At 43.7% G+C, this 23,373-nt stretch overlaps 1 protein-coding gene across 1 annotated transcript; it reads left to right on the top strand.

Annotated features, from left to right (window-relative positions):
* Positions 1–16,380: 16,380 nt before the first annotated feature.
* Positions 16,381–22,106, top strand: LOC125507384 (protein YABBY 6-like). The gene is made up of 6 exons (XM_048671972.1): positions 16,381–16,809; positions 20,091–20,216; positions 20,718–20,895; positions 21,391–21,439; positions 21,604–21,679; positions 21,794–22,106. Exons 1-6 carry the CDS (start codon positions 16,732–16,734, stop codon positions 21,908–21,910), a joined length of 624 nt encoding a protein of 207 aa, XP_048527929.1. The 5' UTR covers positions 16,381–16,731; the 3' UTR covers positions 21,911–22,106.
* The last annotated feature ends 1,267 nt before the right edge of the window (positions 22,107–23,373 follow it).

Raw genomic sequence — 23,373 nt, 5'->3', positions numbered from 1 at the left:
GACGCTGAGAAAGAAAGAGACCGGAGGAAGATCTAGATACGGCAATGCCAAGAAAATGATGGAGAGATCCAAGGTCTGTCATGTTGAACTCGTGGCGTAGTGAGCAAATAATGTGGTGTAAAAAAGCATCAGAGGAGGCAGTGAGGACAATGTTATCAACATATAAAAGAAAATAAGCAATGTGGTTGGGTGTTTTGAGAATGAAGAGAGAGGAGTCAGAACGAGAAGGAAGGAAACCGATGGTGTGCAAGAACGTGGCGAATCGTTGAAACCAAGCGTGGGGCGCCTGTTTTATACCATATAGGGATTTCTGCAGGTGGCATACGTGATCGGGAAGAGACGGATTAACGAATCCGAGGGGTTGCTGGCAGAAAACTGTTTCGGTGAGAGATCCATGTAGAAAGGCATTCTTCACATCTAACTGATGAATGGGCCATGAGGAGGAAACAGCAAGGCTGAGAACAACGCGAATCGTGCTCGGCTTAACTACAGGAGAGAAAGCCTTGTCGAAATCAACACCGGCCTGTTGGGAATCACCACGACATACCCAACGAGCTTTGTAGCGAGAAAGAGAGCCGTCGGAGTTGAACTTGTGCCGAAAAACCCATTTGCCGGAAACAACATTAGCACCAACGGGATGAGGGACGAGAGACCAGGTATTGTTCAGGAGAAGAGCATCGTATTCCTCACGCATGGTGTTGAACCAGTTAGGATCGAGAAGAGCAGCTTTGTAGGAGTTAGGTATGGGAGAGAGAGAAGTAGGGGACGCAGTGAGGTTGAGGCGTTTGGAAGGTTGACCGAACCCTGCCTTGCTGCGAGTACGCATGGTATGCGCATTGGTGGGAATAGGAACAGGAACGACAGCAGGTGGTAATGGACATGGTTGTGGAGAAGAAGAAAGAGGGGTAGATGATAGTGGTGTAGGCTGTCTGGATGGGGAAGGAGGCGAAGCATGGGAAGGGGATGAAGTTGCATGCGAAGGATGCATGGGTGTGGTGGTGGGCCCTAGAGAATCGGTGTGGGGATTGGGGGCAGCGGAACCTGGGGAGGGCGGAACAGACGAGGCAGCATGTGTGGTGGTGGTGGGCCCTGGAGAATCTGTGTTTGGATTGGGGGCAGCGCAGTCAGTGGAGGGAGGCTGGGTGGATCCCGGGGATGCTGTCGGCCACACGGGTTCGTCGGTAGCTGGGCGTGGGGATGCGGTGGCGGGCCCCGGAGAAAAGACTGCGTGAACAGGGCCATGCAGGCCATGCACATTGAGTGGCTTGGAGGCGTTTTTGCTGGCACTGATTGGGTTGGAAAAATCTGGATGGGAGTGGGACGCAAATGGGAAGGCTGTTTCGTCAAAAGTAACATGGCGAGAAACAAAAACACGACCAGTGTCCAGGTGTAGGCAACGAAAGCCTTTGTGCAAATCAGAATAGCCGAGGAAAACGCTTGGCAAGGAACGTGGGGAGAGTTTGTGAGGGGTGGTGGCGCTAAGGTTTGGAAAACAGAGACGGCCAAAAATACGAAGGCTATCATAGGAAGGTGGGGAAAGAAATAATGATTCGTATGGAGAGAACTTTGGGCAGGTGGGAGTTGGTCGAATATTGAGAAGGTATATTGCGTGACGTAGAGCTTCTACCCAAAACTTAGGTGGTGTGGAAGCCTGGATGAGGAGTGTGCGCAAAATGTCATTGATAGTGCGAAGAGAGCGCTCTGCTTTGCCGTTTTGAGAGGAAGTGTATGGGCAGGAGCAACGTAGGAGGATGCCATGCTGCAAGAAGAACTCTCGATTGCGAGCGTTGTCAAACTCTCGACCATTGTCACACTGGAGAAAGCGAATGGGAAGGGAGAAGTGAGTGAAGACATAGCGCTGAAAATGTACAAAAAGAGGATGAACATCGGATTTAGAGCGAACAGGAAAGGTTCGTATATAGTGAGAAAAATCATCCACGATTACAAGGTAGTACTTAAAACCAGACACACTAGGAATAGGCGAGGTCCATAGGTCACAATGCAATAATTCAAAGGGAAAGGTACTATGAGTGGTAGACGTGCTAAAAGGTAACCGAACATGTTTGCCTAATTGACACGCTGTACATAGGGAGACGTCATGGGACTCGCGATCATGCGGAAGCTGAAACTCTTGGAGAAGCTTGGTGGTTGTGGTGGCGGTGGGATGACCAAACCGGCGATGCCATAAGGTGACCGAGGCGTGCATGGCTTGAGGTGATGGAGAAGAGGCGCCGTTGATGGTGTAGAGATCGCCGGAGCTATTGAACCGAGCTATCACCGCCTTGCAGTGGAGATCTTTCACAGACAATCCAAAGGGATCAAACTCAACAAAAACTTGGTTATCTATGGTAAAACGACGAACAGAGATTAGGTTTTTAATTAAAGCAGGAGCGACCAAAACCTCGCGTAGAAGAAGTGGTGAGCGGGAAGAGGAAAGAGAGGTGGTACCAACGCATGAAACAGGGACAGTGGATCCATCACCAATGATGATAGAAGGAAATAAAATAGAGGGGTGAATGGATGACAGCGTACTCGAAGATGCAGACATATGCGTAGATGCACCGAAATCGAAAATCCACTCCGTACCTGTGTGCTGGGTGGTAAGTGAGTTAAGGGCGGCGATGAGAGCAGCTTGATCCCAGGTTGGTGGTGCTGTAGTGGAAGCAGGGGCGCCGGCTGGTGCAGAGATGCAGATGGCGACGCCAATGGACCAGCGAGGTCCCAACCTGTTGTAGGAGCGCCGTAGAGGTATGGAGGTGGTGCTGATGGAGGTGCCGAAGACTGGTACAGAGGAGCATAGGCCGTGTACGCGTGCGGCGGCGGCCGGGAGCCGAGGAGGCCGGGGCGCCGATGGAGGGGCGCATGCCGGGCGCCCAGGTTCCACTGTAGGTAGGTGGAGCACCGTAGGGGGAAGGCGCGGTCCAGGGCATCTGCTAGGCCTGAACGAGCCCCGTCCAGGGATCGGTGGTAGGCTGCCATGGTGAAGAAGCCGGAGGTGCCGCGGGAGTTGGTGACGTTGGCGCCGATGAAGGCGCCGGCGGTGGAGGCGCGGAGGACGACGAGGAAGCCGACGAGTGCTATTTGGGCGGTCGATAGACCAGGTTTTTACCCTTATAGTTGGGGCTTGGGCGCCATCCAGGAGGCGGCTGCGGGGCGGGCGGCGTCAAGGATGATGCTGGTAGCGACGGAGCAAGATGAGCGACGGTGTGGAAGAGACGCGGAGCGCCAACCTTGCGCGCCTGGGTCTGCTCCTCGAGCTGCAGCATTGATCTGGCCTCGGACAGGGACATCAGTGGGCGGAGTAGAGGAATCAGCGACGCCTGCTGAGCGAACCATTCATCGAGCCCGCCCATGAGAGCGTGAAGAAGAGAGCGATCGGCAACGGTTTCCCCGAGTTCACGGAGTTCATCGCCAATCGTCTTGATCTGTTGACAGAAGACGCCAACAGGACGATCTCCCTGGGTGATGGTGCGGAGCTCGACGTTGAGGGCCAAGATGCGGGCATCGCGGTTGTCCTGGAAGAGACGCCGGAGCTCCGTCCAGATGTCACGCGCAGTGGCGTCGTCCTTGACGACGAGGTTGAACAGCTCGGTGGAGATGCGCGTGTAAAGCCACTGGATGATGGCAAGATTGTCTTTGAGCCAGCGAGGATTGTGCGGCTCGGGAGGAGAGGCGTCGGAGATATGGTGTAGCAACGAGCAGCGACCGAGGTGGATCTCGAACAAGTGGCGCCAGTGGTAGTAGTTCCTGTTGTGGAGATCAAGAACAATGGGGATGAAGGGAGTCACATCGGTGATAGTGTCGCTGAAGGAGAGAGAGGGGATGGTGAGGGTAGTGGTGGAGGAGGTCGCCAGAGAGGTTTGGTCGCCGGCGGCCGGTTGGGAGGGATTGCCGGCACCGGGGTTGGTCATGGCACTGGAGGTTAGGAGAGGATCGTGGGAGAGATATCCGATACCATGTAAACTTAATTGATTGCTTTGCTTGCTGCATACAGAGTACATGCTGGTTACATATATGGGAACGAGGCCCCAACTGAATACAGGAATCGTGGGAGGTGGGGAAGCGTTGATCGTGGGCAGGCCAGGTGGACCAAGGCGCCTGCCTAACACTTTCTGGCTTTGATCAATAACGACTATTATGTGATTAAATAAGACTTTGTTTTCCCCGCAAAAAAACAAGACTTTGTTTTGTGAATTGATGCTATAACTACATGTATGAATTTGTTCTGTAACACACTTGAATATATATGTTGGTGAAATGAATGGTTAAATATATGCATGAATTGCTCAGTCATTTGTTCCTTCACCCTGCTTGAATAATCACTCATGGGCAAAGCAAAGCGGCCCATCAGTGGTGGCTCTTTTCATTTAGCGTGGTCGTGGGCCACATTGACGGGTAAGGAAAGATAACCAGCATTGGAAAGGTCCTACCCCGTTGGGCGACAGTTTAATGTTTGTTAGCGGAACTGCTTCTAGGGGGCTCTCTTGGCTGTCACGGATGAGTGACAACTGATTGCCCACCCATCGACAGCGATCACATTCCACCGGTTGGATGCGTCCGTCAGTGGATATTAACCCTCCAATGTCCAATAGTTGACAAGGATGCTAACCCATCCGCGAAGGAGTTTAAGCGCCATTGGACGAATATTTTGGATATGTACTCGAGCGATATGGGACCTAGTTAACTATTAGCAATTGAACATGTACTCCTCCAAACCTTCTGTGATGGCTCTTTGCATCTAGCGTGGTCATGGGCCACATTAACAGGTAAGGAAAGATAACCGGCATCGGAAAGATCCTGCGCTGATGGACGACGGTTCAATGTTTGTCAGCGGAACTGCCTCTAGGGGGCTTTGTAGGTTGCCATGGATGAGTGACCTCTGATAGGCCGCCCGTCGGTGGCGAGCGCATTCCACCGATTGGGTGTGTCTGTCAATGAATATTACCCCTCCACTGTCTAGTAGTTGACGATAGACGCTAACCCATCAATGAGGAGATTAAATGCACACCATTGAAGGGATACTCTGCGGCATGTACCCGAGCGACAGGGGACCTAGTTAACTATTGGCAATGAAACGTGTACCCCTCCAAACCATCAGTGGTGGCTCTTTTCATCGGGCATGGTCATGGGCCACATTGACATGTAAGGAAAGATAACATGCATCGGAAAGGTCTTGCACCGATGGACGATAGCTTAGTATTTGTTAGCAGAACTGCCTCTAGGGGACTCAGTAGGTTGCCATGGACGAGTGACCTCTGATAGGCTGCCCGTCGGTGACGATCGCACTCCACCGATTGGGTGCGTCCGTCAGTAAATATTACCCTTCCACTATCTAGTAGTTGACGACATACGCTAACCCATCAATGAAGGAGTTTACGTGCACACCATTGAAGGGATACTTTGCGGCATGAACCCAAGCGACAGGGGACCTAGTTAACTATTGGCGATGGAACATGTACCCCTCGAAATCATCAGTGCTGGATCTTTTCATCTGGCGTGGTCATGGGCCACATTGACAGGTAAGGAAAGATAACCGGCATTAGAAAGGTCCTGCACCGATGGACGATAGTTCAATGTTTGTCAGCGGAACTGCCTCTAAGGGACTCTGTGGGTTGCCATGGACGAGTGACCTATGATAGGCCTCCCATCGGTGGCGATCACATTCCACCGATTGGGTGCGTCCATCAATGAATATTACCCCTCCATTGTCTAGTAGTTGATGACAGATGCTAACCCATCAATGAGGGAGTTTACGTGCACGCCATTGAAGGGATACTTTGCGGCATGTACCCGAGCGACAGGGGACCTAGTTAACTATTGGCAATGGAACATGTACCCCCAAAGCAATGCCATTCAGCACCACTGATTGTTGATGGGAGTTGCGACTAGCCACATAAATAAAACGAAGAAAAATCTTGGAAGAAGCGCAACCAACTACGTTTTCACCGACAAGAGGATGACCTACCGAGAGGTGGCAGCGCTAACACACGAGGACAGAAACTCCGGGTGCTATGGAAATGCAAGCAGAAGCAATGATAAGGTGGGAGTAATCCCCATCTGGATCATTTTTATGGTTCAGGGCCTGCCCCCTTAAACAGGTGCACCTGTAACTAAAACTTCATTATTCTAAATTGAATGATGGTGCTCTTGCCCCATTAATTTCTCTAAAGGACAATAATGAACAATGAATGTATGTAAAACCAGTGGATATCTACTAGCTTAAATAGGCGGATGGATGCATGTGTCTGGGTTGAGAGTCATGTCGTTGGAGAGAGGAGCCACAGCGGCCGGTGGAAGGGAAGGAGGGGCCCCGGAGAAGGAAGAAGGCCAGAGAAATTATTAAGGGATCAAAACTGTCCCGTCGAAGCGACGCATCATGGCGCCTGTTAGGTCCCTCCATTCTCTCCTCACTTTGCTGCTGCTGCTGCCGCCCCCGCCATGTGCAGCTAGCCATAGGACATAGCTCATCATCACTAATTCACTGGAGTAGCATGTAATCCTATCGCTAGATGCCAGTGTGCCCATAGTGCGCTCTACTGTTGGTTGATTCGATGGGAGCAACTTATTGAGCCCACCACCTCTCTCCTATCCTTTTTCAAATAATCATGTGGTTTCTTCCATTTTACACGCACGCATGCTACTGTTTTGTTGCATAAGAAAATTAGATCTGAAAGTGCATGCACTTTAGTCTGCTAGCTTGTTGGTGATGTCTTATTCTCATTTTTCCTTTGTGCGCAAGTGCGCGTATTTTCCAGCTAGACACTTTCACAATATTCAACTATGTATATGGCACTACAAAAACATGTGTGTATACTTTTGAAAAAAAATGTCTATATACACTGTTTATACTAGTCCTTATTTGTCGAGTCAGTGTTTCTTTTAGAAAATGATGTCTTTTTTATTAAACTCAAATGATAAGTGCCACACTGTGACATGAACGAGTACGGCCAACATGTTTTTCCTGTCGCACGTGTGGCACGAAGTGGTTGGGCCCACATGTTTTTTCTTCTCTTTCATATATTCATGCACACAAAAACAAAATTGATGATGTCAGCAGAATTTTTTTGTATTTTCAATATTTAAAATGTTTTACCTTTTAAATGAAAAATCGGGTTAAAATTCCGTATTCACCATTAAATCCGTTGCGACGAGATCCTCAAAACATGACCTTTTTTGGGTCAAAAGTTACCATCTGTATATTATGTAAATTGCCATGTGTTTACAATGGTGTTGCCATGATTTGTTTCAACATTTTTCTCTTCCAGATCTAAAGCTACCATTTTATTTCAAGTAATTTTCAGCCCTCGACAAGGGTTCCAGTGAGCTGTGGCGATGGCCCATGGCCTCTGAGACGATATCCGGGGGGGGGGGAGGGATGCGCAGCATGGCGGGCTCCTGGAACGCAGATGCATCGAGGAGATTCTTGGGTGCATCTCGATGTGCGGCGGCAGGGGGAGGGGGCCGTGGGTCGGATAAACTTGTGTTCTTGCCATGGCAAATTAACATGTGTTGCCACGCCAAGTTTTGTATATATGTGATGACGCCCATAGGTTGCACCATTGCCAAATCCTCATATAAGAGTTTTGATCCAAGTCTAACACCGCACCACACCCAACATATCCATGTAGGTTGCACCATTGCCAAATCCTCATATAAGAGTTTTGATCCAGGTCTAACACTGCACCACACCCACCATATCCATGTAGAACAACTATCACGTGAAGGGAAAGTCGAAGCCACTAACACTGGCACCAACCGCCGAACACACAATAAAAAATTGCATTGTCACCGGGGTGATGGAAGGCTACCACACATCGTTAGGACCTCCACAAAAAACTTGGATATGGAGTTGTGGCGCCGTCCAGCAAAGCCATACAAATTATATCATTGGAAGCTTCTTTCAAATGCAAATTCAATGTAAATTGTTACTATATTGCTTGTGATCTTCCTATTTCTAGGTTCGAGCATTGTAATAGAGAAACTAATAAGGTTGCTCATGAGCTTGCTAGATTAGCTAGATTTTCTTTCACTTATGATTGGTTTGAGGAGCCTTTTGAGTGAAATTGTACACATCCCCATAAACGATGTAACTATTATTTCAATTTAATAAAGTTTGGGTTTCTCAAAAATTCAAATTCAATGGTGTACTTATTGTGGCATGCATCTCCTATATTTTATATCTAATAGATGGTCAAAGTAAATCTTGAAATAAGTATTAGAACTTATAAACCAAATCGGAGGAGTAGCTCCTAAATAAAGAGTAAACCATATTAATTCTTTCATCAATATATACTTTACATATGTCATGACCTATGACTCCCATCCACGTGTGTGCTTGATGTGCACATGTATATGTGATATACTCCTTTTGATTCTTTTCACTAAGCCCATCTCAAAATTCTTCTAACTTGGTACAATTTCAAAAGCCCCAAATTCAAAATGACCAACATAATTTCTTATTTATCTACTATTTTATTGTTTAGCATTGGTTATGGGATGATTAGTGGAAACAAAGCGACCAAACACTAGTAGAAAACAAGGGCTTTGGTTCGGCCGGAAAAGAGCATTAATCCCGGTTGCATTACGAATCGGGACTAATGTGAGCATTAGTCCCGGTTCGAGCGGCTAGGACACCATACATGCATTAGTCCCGGTTCAAATGGGACCTTTAGTCCTGGTTAGTGCCACGAACCGGGACTAAAGGGCGCGATGCCCATTAGTACCGGTCCGTGGCACCAACCGGTACTAATGGTGCAATTTTCAAATCCTACCTCCCTTATCGCCTTTTCAGTTTTGTAAAAAGCAAAAGAAAATAATAAAAACTTCAAAAGTTAAAATCCTTCGAGATGTAGTTATGTTACTACATCTACTAGTTAGAAAAATTTAAAAACTTAAATTTGGACATGTTTTGCAAAAAGTGTAGGGAAAATGTAAAACAGCTATAACGTTTGCTACGATGTCAGAAAAAACGTATAATATATCAAAATGTTTAGCACGAAAATCCGCATCCGATTTTGACAGCCCATGGCCTGTTTGCAAATTTTTAGAATCCTCAAATTCCAAAAGGAAAAAAAGTTATGCTCAAATTTCAGTTTTTTTTAAATTTTTGTTAAATCTGGTCAAACTATGGTCAAACTACTTATTCAAGAAGTATTAGTGTTATTAAATAATTATTCAAGAATATTAGTGTTACTAAATAATTATTTCAGTTTTTTTGAATTTTGGTCAAATCTGGTCAAATTGTGGTCAAACTGTGGTCAAACAATGGTCAAACTACTTATTCAAGAAATATTAGTGTTACTAAATAATTATTGTTTTTTAGAACAATAGTTTCAAACTCAAACAGTGAAATTTGTGACTTCATGCTCAAGCTAAACTCCTGAGGGTTAATAGGATTGACATCTTACTATTGTCAGGAAAACAATAAGTGCAGACTTGGAAACGAGGGAGAATAGAACTCGGAAGTTAAGCGTGCTCAGGATCGGGGAGTGGGAGGATGGTTGACCGTCCTGAAAGTTAGATGATTTGGAATGATGAGGGGTGATTAGAGATTAAATTGAGCAGTGATGAGGGGTGATTAGAGATTAGAGGTTAAAATAATTCAGAAATTTGAAAATTAGAAAAAAATTTCAAAAAAGATTTCAAAAAAATTTCCTTTAATACCGGTTGGTGTTACCAACCGGGACTAAAGGTAGACCTTCAGGCAGCTGCCACGTGGAGGGCCTTTAGTCCCGGTTCGTATAACCGGGATTAAAGGGGGGGGACCTTTACTAGTGAAATCAAGCATTGGGAGAGAGAGGTTGTTCAAGAAATGAGGTTAATTAATAGAGTGAGCTTGCAAATTAAAATAGAGCAGACAAGGGAAGAGAACCTATGGAAAATAACAGGGGAGAGTATCATGCAGTGCCAAATAATCGAAAAGATGATGTGGCATTGCAATTAAGGATATCAAAGGAGACTTATGATACCACATGAAGAGACAAAAGTTATAAATAAATAAATCATAGCCACAAATTTGTATTGGGACTTTGCAAACGAATAAATGAAGTGAGAATATAATACAAATATATTACTCCCTCCATTTTTATTTACTCAGCATATTAGTTTTGGTCAAAGTCAAGCTTTATAAACTTTGACGAAATTTATAGACAAAAACATTAACATGTACAATACAAAAAAATATCATTAGATTCATTATTGGACGTACTTTCACATCATATAGATTTGTTATGGTAAATATTTATAAGTTTGAATTCAGTCAACTGTAATATGCAGAGTAAATAAAAACGGAGGGAGTAATACAATACTAATTAATGTATTATTAAATGTGAATATACAAGTTGAAATAGTAATATGCAGGGACTATGATTAGCACATGATACAATCCATTGTGAGTGACCTTAGCTTTTTCACGGTTTAATCTTAATTTCCTTGAACTAATAATCTACTCCCTCCGTTCCTAAATATTTGTCTTTCTAGACATTTCAAACAGACTACCACATACGGATGTATGTAGACATATTTTAGAGTGTAGATTCACTCATTTTGCTCCGTATGCAGTCACTTATTGAAATATCTAGAAAGACAAATATTTAGGAACGAAGGGAGTAAGACAGTACATTGATGGTCTGGCGAGTTTCAGTAGCTTATTTTGGTATTTTCATGCCTGGCTAAAATTGACCAAAGAATCGGCGTGATAGATGAGTATTGAATTCATGCACCAGCCAACTCATCCAAAAGTCCGAACTGATGGAGGGAGGCGGGGAATATATTTCAACACTCCCCCTCACGTCTAGGCTATTTTAGTCCTTAGACATGAGATCGATGTAGGCCGCAGAATTGTTTTATTTAATACTGCGTTGGCAGGGTCTTGAACTCAAGACCTCTTGGCTCGGATACCATATTGAATTCATGCACCAGCCAACTCATTCAAAAGTCCGAACTGATGGAGGGAGGCGGGCAATATATTTCAACAATGAGGCTTGGTCATGTGCATTAAGGCTTGGTCCTATATTATCACTGCATTATTAGCTATGATAATTCAGCGAGCAGGTCAGATTGTGTGCATGCAGTCCTATATTATCACACACAAAAAGGAGGCATGCATGCATGCATGATCCTAACACCAAAAATCTGGTCATTGATTATTGTTAGTTGTCATGTCAACTCTCAAGCCACAACCCACATCATCATGAGATGTTTGCGAACTGGTTGGCCAGCGGTCCAGCACAACTGCACTCAAGCACCTACGTACGTGATCTCTCTCTTACAAAATAAAATAAAACAAATGTCGCATATAATATGCTTATAGTGGCGTGGACTTGTGTGAGTACGACCCCTTGTAATCTACAACATCATAGCCACACACACAGCTAGCAGTGGGTGTATTTACCAAATTTCAGGTTCCACACACATCGTAAGCATCTAAAGCCGGGCACCCTAAAACTCGCCCGGGCAGACGGCCGGTCAGTGACTGATAAGAAAAATCAACCCAGATAGGCGCCTCAAACGCCTGGGTTGACCGACACCGTTCATATCCAGCCCAAATATAGGGCGATTATGGGGAGGCCCAGGCATGTCCGCCACGTTGGACTGACGACGCAGTCCCACATGGAATCACCCAAAAAAAAACCAACAGTCCGTGTCCATCCACCTCTGCGTCGCTCTTCCCACGTTGTCCGGCTTTGCCATGGCCCGGCAAAAGAAGATGATGTATACTATGCTCATGCCAAAACGCCTTCCAGATTGAGGAGGAGATCTGGGCTAGGCGCGCCACCTGCATCGAGCTGGCCTCCCTCCAGACTCTTCGGAGCCGGAGGAGAAGGAGCAGCAGCCGGTTCCGATGGAGGTGGCGGATCCGGAGGAGGACGAGCCAGAGGAGCCGGAGCACGAGCAGGCGCCGGCTACAGGCTTCGGCATGGAGGACGCAGAGGCGGACTTTGCGGTTGCCCAAGTGGCGGAGATGACGGAGCACCAGGCCACCCTAGAGTCCATCCAGGATGTGGCCTATGTCGATTCCAACCAGCAGTTCATCCGACAGGAACGGGCGGCGACCGACACGCTTTTTGCCGAACTTGACGCGGAGCCGAAGGCGGAGGACAAGGCGGAGCAGCCGGAGGAGCCGCAGGAGCTGGAGTTGCGGCTATCGCCCATGTACTTAGAGCCGGGCACGGAAATAATGGACATCTCCGACGAGGATTAGGGTAGTATATGTTGATCTACGTAGGATTCCCCTGTTTGCTTGCTTTGTATGAATTTAAGATTTTAAATATGAGGTATTCGGATGCAGAGGAGTAAATTTGAGATTTGATCGGTCATTGTCGGGCGCGTCCGCGGGCGTTTAAGGGTCCGGATTTTCTATCCACGGTTGTGGATGCTCTAAGAAAACCTCGTCGGTTTAAAAATATACGTCATTTCTTTGACTAGTTGACAATCACAACACAAATTTATTTATCTTTAACGATCATTTTAGAAGCCAACAATCAAACTTATTTATAGTGAACGTCAAATGTATTAGAAACGACCTATGTTTGTTAGACACAAGTTGTATTATTAGGTATCATTATAATATTATACTTGCATATAGGAAAATCAAAAGCCAAATTGCACAGTTACGATTGTACAAAAAAAGAACATACTTGAAAACAGAGGGAGTAATATTTACAAAGGCAATTTCTTTCAGTTTAGTAGGTTATGTTGAGTAGAAAGTAACCCACACCAGCAAATTATTTGGCCATTTTAACTATACATTTTTATGTGGTTTGATTTTGATTTGACCATATTTAATAGGGTTCATGCTTCTTCTTTTTTAATTCCTGTGAACAAACACCGAAGTTGACAAAATTCCAATGTTTACAAGTCTCTGTTTTGCACATACATTTCTATTTTATTCATGTATTTTGTCTATTACCACGTTCTTAGGATCCTGTCTAATACCATCCAATGTAAAAAGAACGGACGAAGTAACTCTCAGATGCGCACACACTGACACGCCTCTATCATTTTCCTCAGCTGCACCTATCATAAACACACAAGTAAACATGATTACTTAAATATACGATTGATGTCGCTGCTGTACATTTATATCTAGCAGTTATGTATACTGTCCCACTGATTCAATATGTTTAGTTAGCAGTTACTCCTCAGTTCAGCTCCACTGATGAGACTGACTAACCAGCTAGCTAGCTAGAGGCTAGAGCTAGCAGCTATAGGCTCCTGTAGCTAGGTACTCCTAACTGCCACTGTTGAATTCATCCTGCTGTATTGACAGATAGATCGTCCCATGTTGGAGGATCTGCTCCTGCGTAGTCAATCGTGGCAGTTGGCAACTGCAACTGCCCGCGTACATCGATGTGTTGACCATGTCTTCAGTTACTTTTATCTTCTTACTATGATTTTACAGAACCACAAGTCAGTAGAACAGCTCAATTAACCGTCCACCTTAATTCCTTCTCAAATGTCCACGAACGCACTTGGTCAATGACCGGACATGAGAGAAGGGAAAAATTAACCTAAATAGACCCCTCATTCGTCCTTGTATGTTCGGACTGTCCACGAACCCTCATATTTAGATCAAATGTAGGGGATACAAGGTCTCGCGGATGAGCCCGGTCAGCTCGCCATGCGGGACGTGGCTGATTACGGACCACCGTTTCTCTTTCTTTATTCTTTATCTTTTCATCTATCCACCAATCACATGCAAATGACCAACCATATAAGAGAGAAAATGAGAAGTATGGTTGCATGGAAGGACAAATAAGGGCTAAAAACGGATACGCCCGGGCACTGACCAGGCGCGTCCGCGGACGTTTAATGGGACGGATTTGCTAAATTCGGTTGTAGATGCTCTTAGACCGACCATATCCCTGGAGATGAAGACCCACCATCTTGTGGGCCGTCCGTTTCCACACACCGTTTGGCCCGACGTTCTATCTTGGATCTAATTCATCTTCTGGTCCTCAGTTGTCTGGGACAACTTCATGGAATAGTGGCATTAGACAGTTCTCTCCAAAACGCCAATGTTGTGAAAGTGCACATCTTCGGTGATCATGCTCACGGAGTTGTAGATCTAGAAGCAATCAAACATGATTATCTTCCTCTTCATTTTTTGCGGGAAGAATACAATCATCTTCAATAACTAGAAACCCAATGTCACCAGCGCGGCAACTCAAAACTGCGCCCAAACACTGAGCAAAGATGTGGCAACGGGATTGGTGGCGCTTTTCCCACCACACTTAGCGAGTAGGGTGTTGCATTGTTATTTGGCGGGTTTAGCCCTTTATCCGCTTGATCTTTGTAGATAACTCTCTTTTATTATCTTCCTTGCGAGCGAACTCTCTTTTATTATCAATATATCAAAACGAAGACTATTGCATTTTCTTGAGATTTTTTTACAATTTATAGAATTTGGTAACAACGATATTTGATAGCCCGCCACATTTCTTAAACTCAAATCTGCATGATGGTTATGTACATAGAGACCAGTCAAGTATATACTATTATTATTATTCCATTTCACATTGACTCCACAGCTAGCTTGAGAATGACAGAGTGGAGCAAGCCAATAATTTCAAAGCCCTGGATAATAAAGAATTATTGTTGTGTTACCATCATATTGTTGCCGTCACTATTCATAGAAATAGAAACTGGGAGAGTGGACAACACTATAGGCTTTGCATCGATCTGCTTGTCATCGTCAATAAGAAATTCACCTCTCCTGAACAAATTGTACGATGAGAGCAACGTTGCCTTTCGTTTGCACGATTAAATTGAGAGAGACTAGTCATTGTACAAATGGAAAGCAAAAGTCATGTAATTCACCCATCAATTGATTTACAACTCAACTTGATCAAGCTAACTAATATATATTTTTGAAGGGAAAAGCTCATTAATATATGACCTCCACATACGTGCCGACACGCGCAAAGAACACGCCTAGTTAATTTACCGGCTAACAGAGCGTGAAATTGGACGGGAGACCATGCCAGTTTGTGGTAAACGTAGATGCTGTTTCGAAAAGGAACAACATAATTACCCGCAAAAAAAAGGAACAACATAATCATCATACATACAAAACCGCATCCACTAGCTCAAAAGAATTGCGAAACTTCACCCCGAAAAAAAAAGGGAGTAATTTCGTGGGTATATATCCTTGGGTAGAGCTAGGAGGAATCATTGGTGATGTTTTGTCAAATTGCAAAAAGGGATTGGACAGGCGCCGTGGTTGATAGGTCACGGTTATTGACAAGAGATTGATCGACAGGGCTGCACGAACGTCTTGTGGAGATCAGAGCGGTTGCCGTTTTGGGCTGAGAGAGTGGCACCAAAGTCTTGTATGGGTTGTTCCTTCCCCCAGGAATCTTTCTTGTTTTGGACGAGAGATCATTTTTTGTCCAAGAGATTAATTGTGAGTACTGTTGGGCTGCATCTGTGCAAGATCTATCTCTCGACTTGTCCTCATCACCAACGTTATCACCTTCGTCCTCTACAAAACGTACGTCAATCACTTGGTCACAGCCACAGGTTTTTCGACACGACTACACATCACATGTGCACACATCATATCGTATGAGAATTGAATTGTCTATGGTGTTCTCACTTGTTGCACTCCCGCTACATTCTCTGCTATGCCATTTGCCATCCAAAAGGTGCGCTAATTCTCTCTTTTACAACATTTTCTCCGGCGTATTTTTCTAATTTATTATCGACCGGCCGTTTGTCCGTCCACAATAAACGTACGCCAAAAGTGAAACATGATACATGTTCACGGACAGAGAGTAAAACGTTTTGACACGCACACTATTACTTGAATTTATTCCCTACAGTGTACGTATGTGCATGAACCAAAGTTGCGCAGCTGGTACTGTGATGAAGTTATGGCATCGATCGAACAAGTGCACGGGCCCGCCGTGGTGAGGCAGAAAGGGACTTCAATCTACACCGCATGGGCATCCATCCATCGGATCATCTGGATGCCTGGACGTACATATATCTATCTATGTATTTAAAAATATGCAAGTTTAGCGCGCACACACAGCTACACAGAATGCATATATACATATACATAAGCCAAGAAAAAAATTATCTAAAAAAGGAGGATTACCCTGGCCTCTCTGCGTCATTACCAACCTATAGGCCAAGAAAATGGCAACAGTCACACCATTCTGGATCAAGATCTTGATTTCCAAGTGATTTTTTCGACGGTCGGAAATATAGGAAAGAACTTCTGTAAAATCTAGTGTGCAAGGGTTTGCTTGCTGGTGACTGAGCAATTTGGTAAGTGCACACTAACGATGTGGATTCATGTTGGTAGATAGGCATGATGGAGGGGGATAGGGGTATCTGCCACCCACTCATTGTTGCAATCATACCACACACGCCATTTCTCATCCTCCACCCCCCCTCTCTCTCTCTCTCCCCTCTCCTACTCTCTCTCTCTCTCTCTCTCTCTCTCTCTCCTCTCCTAGCCATAGCATCAATAAAACCTGGAAAGAGGAAAGCTAGACAGCTCAATTTCTCCTTCCTCTCTGCCCATACATATCTCTCTCTCCATCGATCTAACCTACACACACAGAGAAAGAGAGAGAAGCAGCAGTAGCACATGTAACCTAGCTAGCCTGCAGTTCTCCGCGCCAACGCTTCTTCTTCTTGGCTGCCGCCTGGTGAACCTCGCCGTAGTCTGAACGGCTAGGGGGGCAGCGAGGCGGCGGCTCCAGGGGATAATCAGGAGGAATGTCGTCGTCGGGCCAGATCACGCCGGTAGAAGAAGTCTGCTACGTCCACTGCAACTTCTGCAACACCGCACTCGCGGTAAGATCCATATGTGTACATGTTGCCTGCATAATCTCTCTCTCTCTCTCTCTCTCTCTCTCTCTCTCTCTCTCTCTCTCTCTCTCCCGCCCTCCCTCCCTCCCTCCCTCCCTCTCTCTCTGTGATATAGATCTGCCTAGAAAAGAGAGATTCCTCGGGTGATTGATCGGTTGACCAATTTTTGGTCATTCTAATGTTGTAGAGTTATGAGTCTTTGTATAGTGTTTCTTTATTTGCAAAATCCAATCGCCTTCTAGATTCTCTACCTGATTATATATAGTGGATTCTTCCTTTTTTGCGTTGTTGCCAGTTTGTTGGAGAGTTGTCTAAACAAAACCAAAAGGACAACAATCCTATGCGAAGAAAACAGGAAGCATTTCCCCCCTTCCTTAATTATGCTCTCTATTTTTCCTTGTGGAATTTCAGTTTCAGTTAAAAAGAACATTTGTTTAGGCCCGTCGGTGCACTTATCCAACAATTTATAGAACTGTTTTCCAATTTGATTTTTATTATTATCATTCTTCAATATATAATATTTGCATGGAGCATAAAAACCTCATGCAGTTTCCTTGTGTTTCATCATGTGAATCACTGGATTTGAATACACTTGAAATAATAGAGAACAGTGTCTCAACATACAGATAATATCAAATACTAGTAGTATTGTACACCATGCATGTGCCAAAGTTAATGCTACTTAAACATTATAAATGCATGATCTTTATAAGATACTATTGTTGATACATGAGTTGCAAGTCTAAAGTAAGTAAGTCTGTTGATTGATCCCTTGTTCTTCCACAATTTGATCTGAAAGGTTCTCCTTATTGTATTTTTGGCTTCTCTTTAGCCCTGATAAGTTATATGCATGCGTATCAACACATTTATATATATATAGATCACAATCAGATAAGTAAGTACTATGTTTAACTTATTGGATTGTTTAGTCTCAGTATAGATATGTCTATGAAATTAATAGGTGCCATTGTGCCACGTTCAAGCTAAGTGACCATTTACACATGAATAATTTCGTTATATATATAACATAGAATAGTTTGTACGTTTTTTACATATATCATTTCAGTTTGTATTGGCATGGAATAATAAAGATCCTTTTAGTGTTTGGAAGCCTTTCTCGTGAAATTAATTAGAACAGATCTTCCTAGTTCTCCTGCCTAATTTGTTTTTGTTTTGATATTCGGATGCATGGAAATGAGGTCTTCACAAAAAAAGAAAATCATAAGAAGATCAGTCCAAATAGTTAGTCTTCACATAATTTACGATGTTTACCAGAAATAATTATTACTTATCAATCACCATAGCCTTCCTCTTCTTAGGAATTCATAATGTTTTATCAGCAAGAAATTAATATTGATTGTATTTGACTGCATGTCAGGTTTCCCTCTTCTTCATGCATGCTTGTGATGTTTAATTATCATCGAGTTTAATGTTAAGCTATTCAGGTAGGGGTAAAAGAAAGTTTGGACTCATTTATTTTGGTCCTTGTGTGTAAAGATATTTTGGTGATAACCATGAACTCAATGTGAATATAAATGAACAATTGGCAACTAAATTCAAACCATGCGACAAACCTCCACATCATGCTTGCTTAATTCGTCGAAAAATACTGCACCCAATGTTAATTACTCATCATAGTTTTCCATTATATGTTGAGAAGTACTACTAGGTGGTTATGTTAGCTTTTACCTTGATCATGCATCCAGGCACCACGGATAGTTAATGTCAAGCATGACCTGCAGTTTTTTTTTCATTTGGTCAGTTCATTTATTTGAGCTTCACATGGGCAAATTAAATGGCTACGCGTTTCTAGTACTTCTGTGATTTCATGACACGATCACGGCCAATTAATCATTCACTAACTAGCTAGTACACAATCAGTTGGTAATCTTGCTAAATAATCATGTTGCTAATTCGAGCGTCAAGGTTTAATTTGACTCCATGTGTTCAGAAAGTTATTAACAAGGGTTTCTTTGCATGAAGAAGAGAGAGAAAAGACCACACTACGAAATCCATCGGTCGAAAAAAAAGGATTTCTTTGCATAGATCACTAACATTTTTTAGATCCTTATGGATCTTCCCCTACTGAGCCTGAGTAATAATCAATTTTCCACCTTATAATTAATCAGCAAGGAAAATACTAATGAAGAAAAGATGAACTCGCATGTCACTTCATTTATTTTTCAGACAATCTTATGAAGTAGTAGTGGGTGAGTTTAGCTACGTTTCTTACATATGCTGTAGGTTTACCACGGGAAAAACATTGAAGATTTTTTTTCATAATCTAGCTTTACCCGCGGAGCTTAATTATGATTAAGCTAAGCTATTTTTAAAACTACTTGTGAGATAAACCCAAGATGAAGTCGGAGGGTACCACTGTAGCTTGTATACATATCTGTGAGAGTCTGTGGAGTATATATGCTGGACCTTGTGCGTGCATGTGAGTGTGTGTGAAGTGGCCTCTGCATGAAGGGTCACTGTCTGATGCATCTTTTCCTTAGTGTAGGGGACACCCACACATCTCTATTGCCTTTGTACTACTACTACTATACTAGTTTATCCCCCAAAAACAATTTAGCAGGGACAGACAATGAGATTGTCCATGCACTGTTTACCATGCCACTCGCTCACAAACATACAAACACACACAGTCACACTCGCACATGTGTGTGTGGCAGAGCTTTTTTTTTTGACATCAAGTGTGTTTGGCAGAGCTAATTAATCTGGCACAGCATGCAATTAATCGGTCTTGTGTACCATATGTATATGTATAGGTGTGAGTGTGTATATGTATGTGCATGGGCCAAAATACCTACATACACAATCATTGGTAGTGGTCATGCATGGGCTTGTTTATCAATTATTTCTTACGGGAGCGAGTGCCCAAAAGGAAGAGATGAAAAAAGCACGAAAGTGATCAGCCATGATTCTCAATATCCCAGATGCTGCAGCCATTGTCGTGCTCCCAAAAGGTGAAAGAAAAATGGGTATCCAATACATAGTTCAGGCGAGGCTCTGATAAAAGTCACAAATTGGACCAGCATGCATGCATGCAGCTGGTTAAAGTAGAAACGTGCAAACAAAGTGAGACGAAAGCAACGAGGGCTTCATATACACCTGGTCTGAAATCTAATCGCAGGCCTTTTCCGATCCACCTTGATCTTTGGTTTCCTCCCCCATGCACTTGTCTTTTTGCTTTGGATCAACATATGCTCTGGATTCTAACATATGGTTGGTTAATTCTTGGAATATTGGTTTGTGTGCAGGTGAGTGTCCCTGGGAACAGCATGCTCAACATTGTGACAGTCCGGTGTGGGCACTGCACAAACCTACTTTCCGTGAGCCTGAGAGGGCAGATGCACTCACCAGTCCCTCCCGCACCACAGGTCCAGGTTCGTTGACCGATGATACTACCAGCTCCTGCATGTCTGTACATGCATAAATTAATGCACATGGTAATTAATTTTGGTACATGCATGCTGTTCAAATCATGAAGATAGATCATGCAGGTCGATGAACATGCATAGACGAGACGAGCAAGATTCTTGCAAGCTAGTAGCAGTACAATGTGATCATGATTCATGCATACATATGTTGTCATCTATCGATGCTAGCTACTCCAGCTAGTACATATCTCATCAGCTGTAACGACTAATCAGCAAAACAGGACAAACATATATACATTGTGACATGTCACGCCGACTCTTAATAACTTTTCTGTAGCAGGAAAAAGGCTACACAGTAGTGCATGCACAGGTCACATCCATGTCTTCTTAATTTGATGATACTATAGTACCCATAGATCACAGCATGCATGCACATGCAGCTAGTACCAGCATGCACATATATACATATGGATATTAATTAGCTAATTTTCGATCGATGACATGTAGGAGAGTAGCCTGAGCAAGCCCAATGGCATGAACAGCTTCATTCGCGATCACAGCAGCGTCTACAATAACCCGGAGTTTGGTTCGTCTTCTTCTTCATCGTCGTCCAAATTCCGGATGCCGACGATGATGTTCTCGTCGCAAAACGATCTGCTGCAGGAACAAACGCTGCACGCACGTCGTAAGTGTCATCACAAAATTAATCTTCCCATTTTACTTCATCCACCCGGGTTTAGAAGTCCCTCTCATAATTTGGGTTAAATTTTAGCCATAAGTTTAACTAGTCAAATATGATTATATATTACTCCATAAAAATGTACCTTTGTATTCATATTCAAAAGAAGATCCCAATGGTATAATTTTAGGAAGAGATGTAAATAAAATTTTATTAATTAACTAGTTTATGGTCAAAACTTGAGCCAAAGTATGAGGGGGCTTTTAATAAGTTGGTTTATGTATGTTTAGAGAGCTGCTCTTAATTCGATAAATTGCATGCATGCATGTTTCCTAGATTTTCATAAGGAGATCATGCATGCATCCAAAATATAGTTATGATCAGCTAGCTACGAAACTACATTACTGGATTGTTCGTATGAATTGATGGAATGGGATAGGTTTGACTTGGTTTCCTCCAATATTTGAAATAATCATTGCTTCAATTGATGTGATTCAACAGCTCCGGAGAAGAGGCAGCGTGTTCCTTCGGCGTACAACAGATTCATCAAGTGAGTTTCCTTAATATTAATTTCTACTTTTCTAATATTGTAGCACGAACTACTGCTGCTTTTCTCCTCCTGAAGCAATTTAGCTGAAAATATAACTGCAAGAATAGTTGTGCACTATTTATTTAAGTACAATGATGCTAAAATATAATTAATCTAATGATCAGGGAAGAGATACGAAGGATCAAAGCAAACAACCCCGACATTAGCCACAGGGAAGCCTTCAGCACTGCCGCAAAGAACGTACGTCGTAGCATCCATGCATGCATGCATTCTAACATGTTAATGAGTTTCTTTTCTCCATTCCTCAGGCAAATTACCCTAACATCAACTTTGCATATACATTTTCTTTGGCAGTGGGCACATTACCCAAACATCCATTTTGGTCTAAACCCCGAGCGCGACGGTGGCAAGAGGCTGGCCGTCGACGATGCCGCGCCGGCTGCCAAGAAGATCCAAGGTTTCTGTTCATAGACACGGCGGTGGGGAGTCCAAACAACAAGAACAATTGTATCTATATATAGTATCAGTATATCGCATATGTGTATACGTACCGCATGTGAGTAAGTAAAGATGCAAAGGAAAAGAGAAATCGCTACGTACCTTACCTTATACAATTGTACGTACATATATGGTGATCGAGTGAATAAATAATTAGTCTGTCTTTTTATTTTCTTGCTCGCACGTACGCATGCATGGGTATTCTTCTGTACTCGCAATTCAAGGTTAGCTATATCTACTAGCGTGCATGCAAGATGAATTCCCTAGAGTTCACCACTATAGGCTGAGTTCATTAGCTAGAGTATTTTCAAGTTCTCAATCTTGTTCATTTCCTCTTACTGCATTTCAAAGAGTTTTCCTACTTATTTTTTTTTAAATCCATATGTTCCAGGGATCACTTTTTTGTGCTGAAATGTGATGTGCTGAGTTACTGTATCTTGTTAGCTATGTTTTTTGTACATATTTAAGTAAAGTTAAAGTTGCTACATATGATTGAATGATTTTTGACCGGTCGGGTATTACATGAGAAATGAGAAAACCAAATAAGTATTTCCGAGTATCCACCGCAATATGCCAAACTCACAGCGGAATCTAAGAAAAGTACACCCCCCCCCCCTCCACCCAGAAATATAAGACGTCTTATTCTGCATGCAGTTAATAATCTAATGTGCCACTGGTTTTTGATAAAGGATAATACATTAATATAGAGTTGATACCAATTATACCTAGTCTCTACACAAACATGATATCAAGAGCTAGTCGAGACATCGAAGATGCACACAACTAAATTAATTTTTAGAAAGGTCCTATCGAGAGGTCAAGGCGAGGTGAACAATCTACTGTAACAAAACATAACATTTACCACCGCCATTGGCAACACCAAGATTACGAGAAAGTTTGCCAACAATGACGCCATTAGGAGAAGGGCATGAACACGGTCGCCTGCGGATTCAACCATATAGGCTAGATCATTGATTTTCACCCATGGAAGAACATCTGAGCAGAATCGAGACAATGCCTCCAGCAAGGGAGTATAGACTCCCATTACCAGGTACAACCAATGGAGGTTCCCGGTACTCAAACAACAACACCCAAAATGAAGCCCCTTGTGTTTCTACGGCCAACTTGCCAAGAAGCGTTGCTGGAATGCTCCGGCCAGCATTGGAACAATGGACCAGGTTGAAATTGACACACGGGGCATTTGCTGAGGGGGCATGTCATTCACCGGAGACATCATTGTCGAGCACGCCAACACCTACTATGATATGGAGCAAACCCCAAGTATCACTAAAAAAATGATGAAACCCCTCTGGAGTCGAGCCATCGCATGGGTGAAGGGCAATGAAGCCAGAAGACCAAATCGTGCGCACCACCTGAGGCCACACCTTTAGGGGCCTGAGATGGGAATGATTTAGGAAGGTCAGCCCTCACCAGAT

Source organism: Triticum urartu, chromosome 5, assembly GCF_003073215.2.
Source record: "Triticum urartu cultivar G1812 chromosome 5, Tu2.1, whole genome shotgun sequence".
NCBI lineage: Eukaryota > Viridiplantae > Streptophyta > Magnoliopsida > Poales > Poaceae > Triticum > Triticum urartu.
Note: the sequence above shows the minus strand (reverse complement) of the source record. Positions and strands in the feature narration are given on the sequence as shown.